The sequence below is a fragment of the Triturus cristatus genome, chromosome 7 (genome assembly GCF_964204655.1).
Source record: "Triturus cristatus chromosome 7, aTriCri1.1, whole genome shotgun sequence".
NCBI classification, from domain to species: domain Eukaryota; kingdom Metazoa; phylum Chordata; class Amphibia; order Caudata; family Salamandridae; genus Triturus; species Triturus cristatus.
This window is the reverse complement of record NC_140590.1, coordinates 998,475,908-998,491,468: the sequence shown is the minus strand read 5'-3', so window position 1 is coordinate 998,491,468 and position 15,561 is coordinate 998,475,908. Positions and strand designations below refer to the sequence as shown.

The 15,561-nt window shown below is 47.1% G+C and overlaps 1 protein-coding gene across 5 annotated transcripts in view; it reads left to right on the top strand.

The window, feature by feature from the left end:
- RAPGEF6 (Rap guanine nucleotide exchange factor 6) overlaps positions 1-15,561 on the top strand; it is an 808,967-nt gene that overhangs the window by 209,739 nt on the left and 583,667 nt on the right. For all 5 annotated transcript variants that reach the window (XM_085618031.1, XM_085618033.1, XM_085618030.1 and 2 more), the window contains exon 2: positions 243-313. In XM_085618031.1, coding sequence (XP_085474157.1) covers positions 243-313 — 71 coding nt within the window. The remainder of the gene's footprint in view (positions 1-242; positions 314-15,561) is intronic.

Sequence of the window (15,561 nt, the reverse complement as noted above, 5' to 3'; positions counted from 1 at the left end):
ACAGAATGAGCTTTGGTTCATTCCAGATCCTATTGATTGCTTGCTTTACAGTACACAGGGATCTATTGTAAATTGTGACAGTAGCTTGAATAAACATTGTGTAAAATTTATTGTCTCTGATAGTCTTTTTAAAGTGTTTTAGTCGTTACTCAAAATGGAAGTCAGACGTATTGGCTTTGGCAGTGCTTGTTTTTACTTGGGAGCGAGGAAAGAAATTAATTATATACCTTTTCTGCCCTCAGGATTTATCGACGATATACTCTTCTCTTCATGGGATGGACATACTATCAAATCTTCGAGATCAGCAACTGAGGTAAGCAGAACTTTGTCGTAATGGCCTATACATAGTTGTTTAAGATCAAATGGGAAGAGTTATATTGTAATAAAAGGGAATATTTATAACAAATATATTCAACTGGAATTCAGGATACTTATTGTAACGATAAGCTTACCTATGGATAAAAAGGGACGCTAATGAAAATCACCGATACTCTATTGCATAAAATGAGTGATGTTTGTAGGTACTTAGGCAAAGAAAGTGTGATTCCGTCACAAACCGTACTGTGTGTGTTCCTTTTTCTAGAGGTTGGTAAATGTTTCATAATTATATAGTGAAGTGACGCTGCGGAAGTTGCCCTTTCCTAATCAGTCTGATTCATGGAATAAACTGTCTCCCAAATCAAAACCACTTTTAGGAGCAGCAATACACTAACTTGGTGTCTGTTTTCAAGCCAGATTTAACAATAGAGCAAATTTCACTTAAAGGTAAGAAGAACGATATTTTTCTTCACCATAAGCCAACAACAGTTTTGATAGACTCTTGAACCAAGATATTGATAAACCAAAGGAAATAAAGCCAGCAATTGTTTTTTATGGTGGTTAATTGTTAGAACAGTTCCAGCAAACATTATTTACAACATGTGCACCCATGGCTATTCAACATGCAGTGATGCAGGTGATAATGCAGAGATTATTAATTTTACGTATTATGCTTCCAGAATATGTAAAAAGGCCAGTCTCTAAGTGTCTAATACTTGGATTTCACCAGTTAGCCATAAACCACCAATTTTATTTTGAGAGAGCAGATAAGGCTGTATTCTGTCCGTCGATTGCAACTGAGTGGTCAAGAGTTCTCAGTGACGACTTTCTTGGGTTTAGCATTTAATTGGTGGGAACACAGAAAATGTTTTGAAGCTGCAAAAAGACAGTCTGTACTTCTCTATCACACTCTATTATGATTCATAAAAGGAAGCCTAGAAGCTGGTTTTGTCCTTATCCATTTTTAGACTGCAAATGCCTACTCACAATGAAATGTGATTAAGTGGAAAATGGAGCTAATTTAATTAATTGGGCGGTATTTCCTGACCTCCACCGCCATCCCTGCTGCAACCTCTGCGTTGTACAGGTCTCCTTGTCATCTGACTCTGGGTAACCCTACACTCAGTAGCCCTTTGCCTCCAGCCAGTCCCAAACTGCTAACACCCGTCCAAAGAAAACTGAGTCTTCGGAGTCTGTGATGCAGAGCTTAGTAGGAAACAATAATGCATATTTAAGGTTCAGGGATCTCAGCTGCTTTTTAACCTCAAAATGGGAGTCCGGATAAATATTGACCGATCCACTGTTCAGCTGCCAAGACCCATGAACAATGGCCACTTGCAGGATGTAGTCTCGGTCACGAAAGTTCAGGAGCTGCTCAGCAATGGCAGGGTGGGGCTCTCTTCACAGTGAACAGCTTTGAAGGTCTCCTCTCTTTCACTACTGAGCCCAACCAATCCTCAATGTGCAACTCAGTCTTTGGGTCCTTCCCCTGCACCGGGTCCCCCACCAGGCGAATGTTGTTATGGCAGGAGTGACCCTCCAGATCATCCAGTTTTGCCGCTGTAGTTGCATTCTCTGCCTCCAACTTGTCAAGGCGGTCTTGAGCCTGTAACAGCCGGCGTCTTGGGTGACTGTGTCGATTTTAAGCTCCAGGGAGGATTTGATGTCCCTAATGGCTGCCAAAATAGTTGCTATATGCCCCCCCCCCCCCCCCCCCCCCCGATTCCAGCCCGCTTCATCCAGAGCACTCGCCAGCAAACAGACTCCAAGGCACACTAGTGGACCTCTTTCACCACTGTCTCTGCATGTCTGCCCGACTGCACCTCCGCCATTGCCAGTCTCTAGTGGGCCATTCCAAGCCCAGGCCGCCTTCCATTCTCAGGGTGGGGGCCTCTACTGCCAACTGCACATGCCAGCAGCTGCCTTAAGGCATCATCCTTCCTGCCCATCACTGCCCCAGTCTCCTTAATAAACGCTGGGGTGTCGGCCGCCCGTCGCCTACACCGAATGCTCCTGCCGTCACCCACATGGTCGGGTAGAGTGGCATCAGAAGCCCCAGGCTCCTCTCCTCAGTGTGAGGAACTGCTACTGCCGGGCCAGACTGCACTCTTCCTTGGCCCAGCAGGCAGTCCCCACGAGTGCCTTCGCACCAACAATGGCCAGCCCAGCTTCACGGGCACCCGCCCCACCCTGCCTCAGCTCGTGGCATTGTGCCAGCTGTTCATTCAGTTCTCTTTAACTGTTTTGTGATCTCCCGCCTCCATCTTGTGTGGTTTAATGGACCTGCAGGTCTCTGCTATCGGAGCTCTATGGAGACCAGTCCGATTCCAGGTCATGCCTCCGTAATCTATTATTGAGTGTCTGCTGTATTCTTTTATGTTGCGTTCAATTTTTTTATAGTTGGAGCACTGTCAAGTAATTATCTTTACTCTATGGATCCCATCATGTAAGAAGTAATCTGGCTGCACTCGAGACCTCGAAGGGGAGACACAGTAGGTTCTTAGTAACCCTCACTCACCCTATTGGTGTTCTGCTTCGTCATCTGGTCACATCCTGGTCCCCATAAACCAGGATGGACTCAAACATTTTCTAGGGAGCCCTTATGATATTATTTCTGACAGTCTACTGATGAAATGCAAATACATGAAGAGCACCCCAGTGTTCCTTTAATATTGGGTGCCTTTGGTATGGTTGAGATATGTCTGAGTGGTGGTTTGAGTGGATGCAGTTTCCCTACTCCCTAATGTACATTGTCGACATGTTTCAGCTCTTGTGGTTAGGCCACAACGGGTCTGGGGCTTTTGTCAGAACCTATGTAATTACCCCTCTAATGTGTAATTCCTATCACTGTTGTCCTTGTCATATAGCCTTGGGTCTCTGTCAGGCAATACAAAACACATAACATGTAAAACAGGTCTGTTTGCTTGTGATGAGCATATATTAATACCTGAAAGGAAACATTCATTATTATATCGAGGTAGTGAGTTACATATTGGTTGGCATATACATATAGGTATCTGTTTTGTTGGACTAGACCGAGATCGAAAAGGTACACATTGCTCACTTTCATGCTTGGAATGCCTTACACTTAATGTTGTACGAGAATGAATGAAGCATATAATAAACCCCCCATGTTTTAAAACCGAAAATGATAAAGCTACACGCGGCTAAAAAAAATCTAATTTCAGAAAATAATCAAGTCAGCAAAGCAAAGAAATATGCTTTGAGAAACCACCATTTCCTAACAAAACAAGCTGAATAACAATAAAAACTGTTAAAAATCTTAAAAACTCTAAACATTTGGAAGGAATGTGCCCGACATGCACACATCCTCTTTAGAAACACTGTTGTTACTCAACAACCTTCAAATTACACGGTCACTCAAACAATAGCAGTGGGAAAGGAATAAAGGTGCGGTATCCACAAATTCTGATGATTTCTTACTGTTTCGGTAATGAGGATTTTACATCAAGCTCTGAAAACTAATCATTGGAACCACTAGAACAAACAAACTTTTAATTAAAACATGGACACAAACAGGAACCTCATTATTTCTCTGGTATCCTTTCATAACTACTCTAGTCAGAATTCTTTGGGAACCCTTCATGGTGGTCAGATATTTTAGAAAATTCTGAATATCTACAAAAATAGGTTATTCTAGGACTTTATCATGGGAAATTAAAATAATTATGCATGTTTAAAGCTGACACAGTAAATCATGTTTGTGCGGGAAACAGTATTTAGTGCACTATTTTGACATGCTTCTTGAGCGATCCATTGTACAACTATGAAGCGTCCAATAGCCCAAATATCATCGTGAGCTAATACCATCATTTTATGAACCATTGTGGCGGTAGATGGTGTAGCCACCTGCTTTGCAAACCCTTGACACATACTCCTTTTTCACACTCATGCATTTCAGTCCTTGAACCCTCCTTTTTCACCTGGAAGTTCCTTTTAGAGAGGTAAAGAAAAAATTAAATACAGTGCATGCCTCCCTCCTAACGAGCATGTCCTCGCATGATATTTATAGTACATGGATGCTTTTGGTTCTGGACTACATCTGTCATCGCCCTGGCAGGCTCTGTACGTTGCTTTCGCTACAGATAGACCTAATCTGTCTTGGGTTGCTTGTGTTCGGTTCACTAGCTTGGCAGTTAGAGTGGACTGTTTTATTGGAGCAGGATCAGCAGTGATTTGAATATGGCTAGGTCCAATCTTAGGTGGCTCGATGGGCAAAAAACGATGGAGCGAACGCTACCCTAATCGATTGCCAGTGGTTAGACTAATCGCAAGCATTGTGTGTTTGATGTGACGACTTATAGGGCTCTTCCTTTCATGTTTGCAGAAAAAGCGGAGAAATGCAAACACATCAGACTTGGCAATGAAATTGGCAATTTTCTGTTCTTTCTTTGGGAACATAGTGTTTAAACATAAGAAATGAAGTGATTATTTACTCAAAAAGATTGCAGAGGAGGCCAGTTAGAAAAAAGTATGAAGGATTAAACCATATTAAGGCCAGCTCAAAAAACGTCCAGGCTATAGAACGTTCTAGTTATTGATAATCTTATTTTTCTGAATTGAGGAAAAACATTTAGTTACTGTGTATACAAACTTGTTTGTTGAATATGTTTGAGATCCGGTCATAAAAAAATAACGACTTGTAGCGAACATCCTGTTTGTCTAACTGCTCTACAACCACTCTGTTCTTGCTTGGATAGCTCTCCATTGAAGGGATGTGTAAATAGTCTTGTGATATGTATACACAGCAGCTCTAAAATAAAAACATAAGCAGAGGTAGTTTATTGGTTGTTTGATCTTTTGATTTAAGTGAACTGTTCTTTTGCTGAATCCAGCCTTATTAATTGTTAAAAGGAGGAACCACACGTGATAAGGTAAGTTGTGGTTTACTCGCCACAGCGACCTTCTCCATGCTATGCCACCAACCGTCTCCCTTGCTCCACCCTTGCATTCCAGAAGACTCGAGGCGAATATTTTACAATACTAGACAGTATCAGCGACCGCATAATCACAGCCGGATTCTCTCTGTGTCCTTGAGGCATACAATACTACCCAGTCAATCCCCTTGCCTCTCTGAATCAGTGCTGCCCCCTGGCCTTCATTGCTAACAACAACTAGTACACATACATTGTTAACAACAATCAGTACACATGCCTTACCAGTCGGATAGGACAACTTAAAATTGAACTTGTACCATCTAATTTTTCAATCGCTCAAATGCCCATCTTTGATCTGGAGCCCAATTAAATTTTATTCCATTTTTTATTTTTTTTGCAAATGTTGAAACGAAACTTTATAGCATAATTCAGAACAAAGTTTGCATTTAATCCAAGGAAAAAAACCAACAAATGACCTTTGGTTACAGGTGCTGAAGCTTTCAATATTGCCTGTAGATACATTTATTTGGGTTTTATGTCTTCCTTTGAAATTGCATGTCCTAGTTACTCCACATTTTCACACCTGAATTACATTTAGAGAGCCTCAGAGTTAAACCTCTGTTCCCTTAAATAGTCAACAACACTTGCAAATTCTTATTGTTCTAATTATGCTCATCTTTGTAAAAAGCTACTGCGCCAGTAACTCCTTAAAGTGTCTCTTTCATAAGATGTTGAAACAGTGACACAGCTTTTGCCAAGCCAAAAGACATTCTTAAAAACTGAGCAAACACAAGGAGATGATGGACAGAGCATTGAAACTTTTCGGACACTCACCCCCAGTCACAGATCTGGATTGAATCCATCATCGTTCTTTAGCTCACTTCGCCACCCCAGTTCAGACACAGCTATATGCAAATCCGTCTCGGCCCTGTGCCTCAGGGAAACAGTCCAGCCCGAACTGCCAAGCCGTGTCTTTCCTGGACCGGAAACAAGCTACTGCTCATGAAGATATGGTAAGGGGTGTCTGTATACCCTGGTCCCATCATTGAAACTACATAAATCGAAGAACAAACGCACTTCTTCTGTACCCTTTGAGCCGGGCTGATGTCATGCTACGAAATCCCTAAATCGCAACCAGTCATCATGCAACTTGACTGAAACCGGTGCCGCTGCCATGTTGCACTTACAAGTGGCAGCCCCGTTATTTTTATGTTTCTGATTGGGGTGACTTGTTTCCCACTCAAAATGAGTACGCCTCATTCATGGATTTATAGAATGCCACTGGGCTTGACACCTTGCTCGAGACAGAGCTCGACTCCCCACTTGGGCCAGCAACGAAGAGATGGTACAAAGAGAATGCGGATGCACTTTAGTTACATTAGTTACATTTATCCTTTATTAAGACAAAAACAAATGTTCTAACAAAACTTTTACAGCCTGGGCCAGCTATTTCGAAGACTTTGTCTCCCTTTTATCATTTTATTCACGAATACTTTGATGTCTATTTAGTCAAAGTCTTGTTCTTACTCGGTTGTGACTATGCAATTGGGCGGACATAACAGACCAGTGCCTGGTGACCTGGATTTTCTCACTGCGTACCCCCCTAATTCCCCAAACCCTCCTCGCAAGAGAGCCTTATCATGCCTACCTCTACCAGTAAGGCAAATTCTAATTAATTTCCAACCACTTCTTTAGACGGACAAACCAAGCAGGTTGAGGCTTTTGCAAACACGTTTTCTTCAGCTCCTCTAGCAGTGTGGTCCGTCAGTGCTGTGTTTTTTGAAAGGGCATCACACATGCACATACCCTGCGGGACATGGCCAGCGAGATCTTGCCAGCAGTTGTGGAAGATCTCAGACTCTCTTTCGTTTCTTTATTGATTTTGTCCACAAAACACACACATCACAGCGATACATTGCGCACTGGCCTTCCGCATTGTGGGTAAAGCTTTAGAGTACAATTAATGACAACAACAACCAACTCCCCACCCCCACCTATTTATGGCAATGCGATGCCACTAAGAGACCTCTTGCTCTGTAAGGCGTAACAGTCTCAAATATTTAGGCCATGTTATTTCGTTGAATTCGGAGGACAACAATGACAAAAAGTGTTTCCAAAGCTTAGAAAAAGAATTGCCTTTGTTTGTTAGGGAAAGGGAAATTCTCTCCATGCCCAAGATGTACCACATGCAATGTACCCATCCTGTGTGTGTAGGTAGCGCCCCAGTGTGCAAGGATGTTTTGAAGAGAAGCTCCTAGTGTCAATGATATTTGCCGGCCCCTGCGGAAGTTAAGGGGAAACATTAGGGCATTTGGCAGACCCAGGAGAATATACACCTGTAAGCGGAGTAGGTCCGTGTCGAAAGGGGTATCTATGTTCCGTAGCACCTGCTTCCAGTATGGTTGTAGCTGCGGGCAGTCCCACAGAATATGAGTTAGCGTGCCCTGTGATCCACACCCCCTCCAGCATAGCGGGTCTTTTGATGGGTTGGATTTGTGGAGCCTAGCTGGAGTATAATACTAATACAGTGCTATTTTAGTAGCTGTCTCTACACTGGCTACGTTACTCTGAGTGTTTAGTTCTATGGTATATATTCTCCCAGTCGTGCTGAGTGAAGGTAAACTCTAATTCTACTTCCCATCGTTGTTGACTTGAAGTCTTATAAGGGGTGGTAGCCTGTCTAATCAAGCCGTAAAGCTGAGATATGAGATGGACGTCATCTAACTTGGAGAGCAACCACTTCTCAAAGGCAGTAAGGCAGCATTGCACTAACGGCCGGACCTCGAGATGCATGACCCAATGATTAATCTGTTGATAATGGAATCGTCCCAACTCTGGAAGGTGCTGCTGACTGCGGAGATCCTCAAATAGCGTGGCCCCTCTTCCTCGAACAGATGCCCAATTGATCTGCTGCCCTCCCCTGTCCATTGTGCGAAAGCCTTCTCATCCATCCCCGGGGAGAATGACGGATTACCAACAATGGGTGTCGGAGGGGACGGGAAAGTAGTAAGGTTTCGTTTGGTGGCTATCCTGCCCCATACTTGAAGGGGAACTCTTGTGATGCACGAGAGGTATAGGTTTTTAGGTCGGGCTTTTTTGGTCAAGAAAGGTATCTGCCATAGTGCTCACCCTGCCAAAGCCCTGTCTATGAAAAGCCAATGTTTCTCAGATTCTGGGTGTGACCATTCAACGAATGTCCTAATCTGTGTCGCCCAGAAGTAATCCTGTAGGTTTGGAATCCCTAGTCTGCTCTCTCCCGGTGATCTGTAGCTCAGATCTCTCAGCACCCTGGGTCGCTTGCCTGCCCAAATAAAGGACTCCATCTCCTGCTGGAGCATGCACAGCACGCCTAGGGGTGGCTCTAAAGGTAGGGTCTGGAAAATAAATAAGATCTTTGGCAGTATAGTCATTTCAATAAGACCGAGTGTGAGACGGAGGACGGGGCTAACCACGGCAAGGCATGGAAGGAGTTAATACACTTCGGTCCTTCCCCTCTGCAGGATGACGAACCACCCTGTCAAGACATCAGCCTATGGGAGAACAGAACGCCAAGAGCGGAGGCGGGGTCTCCTGTAGAAGAGGAGAGCCCGGAAGACGCCGAGGTGTGCGAGTTCATGAGACGGGAGGACGTACGAACTGAGAGAGGCACCACGGAGGAACGAGGACGAGAAGCAGACGAGTCGCCGCCCAACAAAGGGGCAGAGAACGAAGCTAGCGAAGGGGAGCAGTGGACCGAGGACTGGTGGACACCCCCGGACAACGCTTTCACGCCGCCGTAGCTCAGGAGAGTTGCGGCCCCCGCGGTACGTGGGTTGGGGCAGGGATCGGAACTTAGAGAGAGGGAGGGGGTGGGTTTCTGTGCCGTAACCGGGAGGGAACGGGGAGTGTAAATTCACCATTGTTTTCTTTCTATCCCGTCACACCCCTATCACCCCTCACCTTTATACGCTATCATTTCAAGTGTGCTAGCAGTATGGGTATACCTAGCTCCCAACTTTAAAAGAGAACTCTCTTGGGGGGAAGGCTTAGTGGCACGATAAACCACCCCTGCTGAACCTCACAACCACTTCTGGATAGAACCCAGCTGTAACCCTTTCACCAAATAAAAGAGAGCACTAAGTAAACGGTGGTGGCCCCTATAGAAAGTGGTGACTCAACTTAGAGCCATACAGGACAAGTGCAGTGACCGTGTTTTCTTCTCTTTGTTTTGGATCCTGTGGCCGGGGGCTGTACCACCACGTTCGAAGAAGAACCCGAACCAAGCGCCCACCGGACAGTCCTGACACCTACCCGGATTAGGAAACCTTGTTGCCGCCTGCCTTTTCCTGTGCTGTGCATAGGTTGACATTCCTGTAACTGGGTGAAAATAAATGACGCCATCATTCAACCCTCTTTGAAGCCTCCTAGCTTTGTTTTCCGCCCATCCCTCTCACATCTGGTGTCAGAAGTGGGATCGGGGGAAATGGAGGCAACTATGAGGAAGATGGCAGAAAGCCAAGAGAAACTAGAACGGTGTATGGAAAAGTTCCTGGCTGTAGCAGAGGAGGATCGAGCCACCTTGCAGAAATCGCTCACAGACCAAAGTCAGACCCAGGAGGCCGCGATCGTAAAATTGGCTGATACCTTAGGACAACAGCGGAGTACTGCCGGGTTCCCTTCCGTCGTCCTACAAAAATATGTCGAGGGAGAAGACCCCGATTTCTTCTTCGCGAACTTCGAGCGTATGGCTCGAGCAGCTGGTTGGGGTCAGGAGAAATGGGGCCAGTATCTCGGTCCCTTGTTGTCCGGCGATCTTCAAGCCGCTTATCAGGCCGTGAATCCATTAGGACTCACCCCCTTTGAGGAAGTGAAAACTAGTATACTGGAGAGACTGGGTATAGATGATGACACTTATAGGATACGGTTACGCCAAATAAAAGAGGGCCCTCAGGAGACACCCCGTCCATTGGCCTATAGGGTACGGGACATGGCCGATAGATGGTTGAAGTCCCGGGTAGCAACCAAAGAGGAGATCCTGGAAAAGATATACATAGAACAGTATTTGGCTTCTTTACACCCAGCAATACAGAAGTGGGTGAGACAACACACTGGACTGAACTTGGATAGGGCCGTCGAAATAGCAAGCGCCTTCTACCGGGCTCAGGAGTCCCAAAGAGGTCGCGATGATGCACACTGGAGACACCCTACTGGGGTTACAAGAGCGGTCCGACCGACCCCACCCGTACGAAAAACCGACACGATCATCCAGCCGCCGGGGCCCATTGTAATGCTTCCCCGAGCATCACCTCCCCTGGGTCCGAAATGTTACACTTGTGGGCACATAGGTCACATAGCCCGGTTTTGCCCCCAGAAGGAAGAGCCCATGGAGGTGGGGCTAGTAAGAAATTACTATTGTAGCCCTGGAGGGGTTCATCGTCCATATCACCGTACTATGACAGTGAACGGAGAAGAAAGACAGGCCCTCGTTGACACGGGCTGCCTCCAAAGTGTCATTCAACCCCAAGCTGTTCCGGGGAGGGGACCTATCCCCACAGGCCAGATAAATATCCAATGTGTGCACGGGGACAGTAGAATATATCCCACTACGGAAATTGAGGTCCAACACCACCCCTCCAGGACCGCAGTACCCCTCACCGTGGGCCTCATCCCTCGCCTACCTGAAACATTTGTTATAGGCAATGACTACCCCCACCTGCCAGATCTAGTCCAGGAGACGTGGGCAGAGGGGGAGGAATGGAGAAAGACCGCACCCTTCTCTCAGGTTTCCGTATCCGAGAACGTGCCGGGAAAAGCCCGGAAAACGGGGAAACAGAAAAAAAGAGAAAAAAGACATTATACGACCCAGGTCCATTTGACCCAGCGAAAAGACGCCTTTGTATGGGCGATGGAGCCCGGGTTTCGAGAGGCTCAAAGAGAGGATCCTGCCTTGAGAGAGGCCTGGAACAAAGCCACCGACGATGAGGATCCAGCGCTTGTAGGTCCACAATTCTTCGAGAGAAAAGGTCTCCTGTATCGTAAAGGAGGGAGGGACGCCCCGATACAGCTGTTAGTGCCCCAACCCTACAGAGAGAAAGCCCTGTTTCTAGCCCACAGTCACCTATTAGGGGGACACTTCGGGGAAGAGAAAACTGAGGATACCATACTGAAAAGATTTTATTGGCCAGGGGTATACTCCCAAGTCCGGAAGTACTGCAGGGAGTGTGCCGTATGCCAGAAAAACAGTAGGGTCTTACCTGCCAGAGCCCCGTTACACCCCTTACCCATTATACAGGAACCCTTTTCCCGTGTAGGCATGGACATCATAGGTCCCCTACTGCCCGCCCGCAGTGGATGTCGTTTTGTACTAGTGATGGTTGATTATGCCACGCGGTTTCCGGAAGCGGTGGCCTTACGTCACCCAACCACCGACGCTATTGCAAAAGCTATGATCAACATCTTTTCGAGAGTAGGGTTCCCTAAGGAGCTAATCACGGACCAAGGCTCACCCTTTGTGTCTCGCCTCATGAAAGAGGTATGTGCCTCCTTGAACATAAAACACATACGAACCGCAGCGTACCACCCCCAAACAGATGGGCTGGTGGAACGCTATAATGCCACCCTTAAGACCACCCTGAAGAAATTACTGAATTTAGAGACCCGCAAATGGGAGGACATGCTCCCTTTGGCTCTCTTCGCTATTAGATGTCAGGTCCAAAAGAGTACCGGGTTTTCCCCTTTCGAACTCTTATATGGTCGACAGCCCCGTACTCTATTGGACATGCTAAGGGAAGCATGGGAAGAAGATACCCCAGGGGAAAAACCTCTACCGGAATATGTGCTGAACCTCAAGACTCATTTAGGACAGATCAGAAGCATAGTACAAACCCACATGGAGCAAGCACAGGCCGCACAAAAAATTCAATATGATAAAAGAGCCAAACCCCGTTCTTTTGCGCTTCATGACTTTGTGCTCTTGATGCGACCTACCTCAGACCACAAGCTGCTAGGACAGTGGCAAGGACCTTACCGTGTGATAGAACAGGTCACCCCTGTTACCTATCGTCTGGAACTAGATCCGAGAAAAGCCACCAACACCCAGATATACCATGTTAATTTGTTGAAAAAGTGGGAGGGGGCCATACCAGTACATGTGGGCCTCACTCACGTTCCCGAACCCCTGTACCACCAAAGCATGGACACAGAGTTGTCCATGGACCAGAGAAAGGAGTTAGCTACACGGCTCACCCCGCTGCAGGGGGTGTTCTCCCTCTATCCGGGAAGAACGTCATTAACACAACATGCCATAAATACGCATCCCGGGGAAAAAGGTGAAGCTACGGCCCTACAGAATTCCCGAAGCCCGTAGAGGAGCAATAGAAAAAGAAGTCCAACAAATGATACAATTAGACATCATTGAACCCTCTCATAGCGAATGGAATTCGCCTATCGTATTGGTACCCAAGCCGGACGGATCCATCCGCTTCTGTATCGACTTTCGGGAGGTGAACAAAATCTCCCAATTTGATTCCTATCCCCTCCCGAGAGTCGATGAATTGGTAGAACGCCTAGGGCGTGCCAAATACATGAGTCCTGCCGACCGCGAGAAAACCGCCTTTTCCACCCCTAGTGGTTTATATCAGTTTAAGGTCCTTCCCTTCGGGCTCCATGGGGCCCCCGCCACATTTCAAAGACTCATGAATATGGTCCTTAAACCATGCTCCTCCTTTTCGGCAGCCTATATAGACGACATCGTCGTCTATAGCTCAACATGGGATGAACATCTCACACATCTGGAAACAGTGGTTAGGGCCTTAAAGGACGCCGGGCTCACGATTAATCCCACCAAGAGTAGACTGGCGGCACGGACCGTAAAATACTTGGGTCACCTGTTAGGTGAAGGCTACATAAAACCCCAAAACGAGAAGGTGTTGGCCATCAACACCATACCATTTCCTCGAACGAAGAAAGAACTTAGAGCATTTCTTGGTATCCTGGGGTACTACCGAAGATTCATCCCCAATTTCTCCCAACAAGCCACTCCTCTCACAGATCTACTCCGCAAGAATGCTCAGACAGAGAGAAACTTAAAATATCCCAACCCTGACCTTGTCCATGCTTTTCATTCCCTGAAACGGGCCTTAACCTGTCATCCTGTCTTACTCAGCCCTGACTACGGCCGGCCCTTCATCTTGCAAACAGACGCGTCTGACACGGGTTTAGGCGCAGTACTATCGCAAACAGACCAACAAGGACAGGAGCGTCCTGTCCTATACATTAGCAGGAAGCTGTATCCCCGTGAGAAAAACTACGCGGTTATAGAGAAAGAAGCCCTCGCCATCAAGTGGGCCATTGACTCCTTGAGGTACTACCTGGAAGGGAGGGAGTTCACGTTATTCACCGACCATGCCCCCCTCGAGTGGATGGCCCGAAATAAGGGACACAATGATCGAATCCTAAGGTGGTTCCTAGCATTACAGCCCTATCGGTTTCAAACTAAGCATCGGAAGGGTAAAGACCAGGCAAATGCCGATTTCCTCTCCCGATATCCCCTAGGTGGTATTCTTGAGGACAAGAATGTAAGGGAAGGGAGATGTGAGACGGAGGACGGGGCTAACCACGGCAAGGCATGGAAGGAGTTAATACACTTCGGTCCTTCCCCTCTGCAGGATGATGAACCACCCTGTCAAGACATCAGCCTATGGGAGAACAGAACGCCAAGAGCGGAGGCGGGGTCTCCTGTAGAAGAGGAGAACCCGGAAGACGCCGAGGTGTGCGAGTTCATGAGACGGGAGGACGTACGAATCGAGAGAGGCACCACGGAGGAACGAGGACGAGAAGCAGACGAGTCGCCGCCCAACAAAGGGGCAGAGAACGAAGCCAGCGAAGGGGAGCAGTGGACCGAGGACTGGTGGACACCCCCGGACAACGCTTTCACGCCGCCGTAGCTCAGGAGAGTTGCGGCCCCCGCGGTACGTGGGTTGGGGCAGGGATCGGAACTTAGAGAGAGGGAGGGGGTGGGTTTCTGTGCCGTAACCGGGAGGGAACGGGGAGTGTAAATTCACCATTGTTTTCTTTCTATCCCGTCACACCCCTATCACCCCTCACCTTTATACGCTATCATTTCAAGTGTGCTAGCAGTTTGGGTATACCTAGCTCCCAACTTTAAAAGAGAACTCTCTTGGGGGGAAGGCTTAGTGGCACGATAAACCACCCCTGCTGAACCTCACAACCACTTCTGGATAGAACCCAGCTGTAACCCTTTCACCAAATAAAAGAGAGCACTAAGTAAACGGTGGTGGCCCCTATAGAAAGTGGTGACTCAACTTAGAGCCATACAGGACAAGTGCAGTGACCGTGTTTTCTTCTCTTTGTTTTGGATCCTGTGGCCGGGGGCTGTACCACCACGTTCGAAAAAGAACCCGAACCAAGCGCCCACCGGACAGTCCTGACACCTACCCGGATTAGGAAACCTTGTTGCCGCCTGCCTTTTCCTGTGCTGTGCATAGGTTGACATTCCTGTAACTGGGTGAAAATAAATGACGCCATCATTCAACCCTCTTTGAAGCCTCCTAGCTTTGTTTTTCGCCCATCCCTCTCACACCGAGCCATGATAGCGCATGTGGTTTCCAGTGGCGCAGGTCCCCCCGCACCTGCCGTAGTAAGGCCTGCATAATTCAAAGACAGTGTTGGTGATGGACGCTGAGATTTGAATCCCTAGATAGGGGATGGCCTCGTCAGCCCATTGAATGGGGAGTTCATCCTTTAATGAGGACAATGTGGAGGGTTTGAGAGTGAGGTTGAGGGCCTGTGATTTGTGTACATTTATTTGAAAGCCTGCAACCCGGGAGAAATGCTCAAGCTCCAACAGGACAGCTGGGACAGACGCCATGGGGTGCTCCAATGATACAATTATGTCGTCTGCGTATAGGCTTAATGTATGAGCATCCCCCCCAAAACGGATGCCGGGGCTAAGCGGATTATCTCTAATCCATGTCGAGGGCGAAAAGTAAAGGGGAAAGCCCTGTCTGGTCCCTCTTTGAATGGGGAAGGAAGAGGAGGTAAACCCGTTCACCCAGACAGTGGCTACAGGGTTCGTATAGCCACTAAAAACCCATGCTATGAACCTCTCTGGAAGACCAAAGTGCCGCAACGTCGCCTCAAGATATCTCCAGTTCGCCTTTTCAACATCCATGAACAGAATCAAGCGTTCGGTAGCTAAGTGCTGGACTTTATCAATTATATGGAGTATGCGTTTGGTGTTGTCGGCACATTGGCATCCTGGGACAAAGCCGGCCTGATCAGGGTCAATCAGACCTGGGAGAAGTGGAGACAATCTGGACGCTAAGACCCCTGTAAATACTTTAAA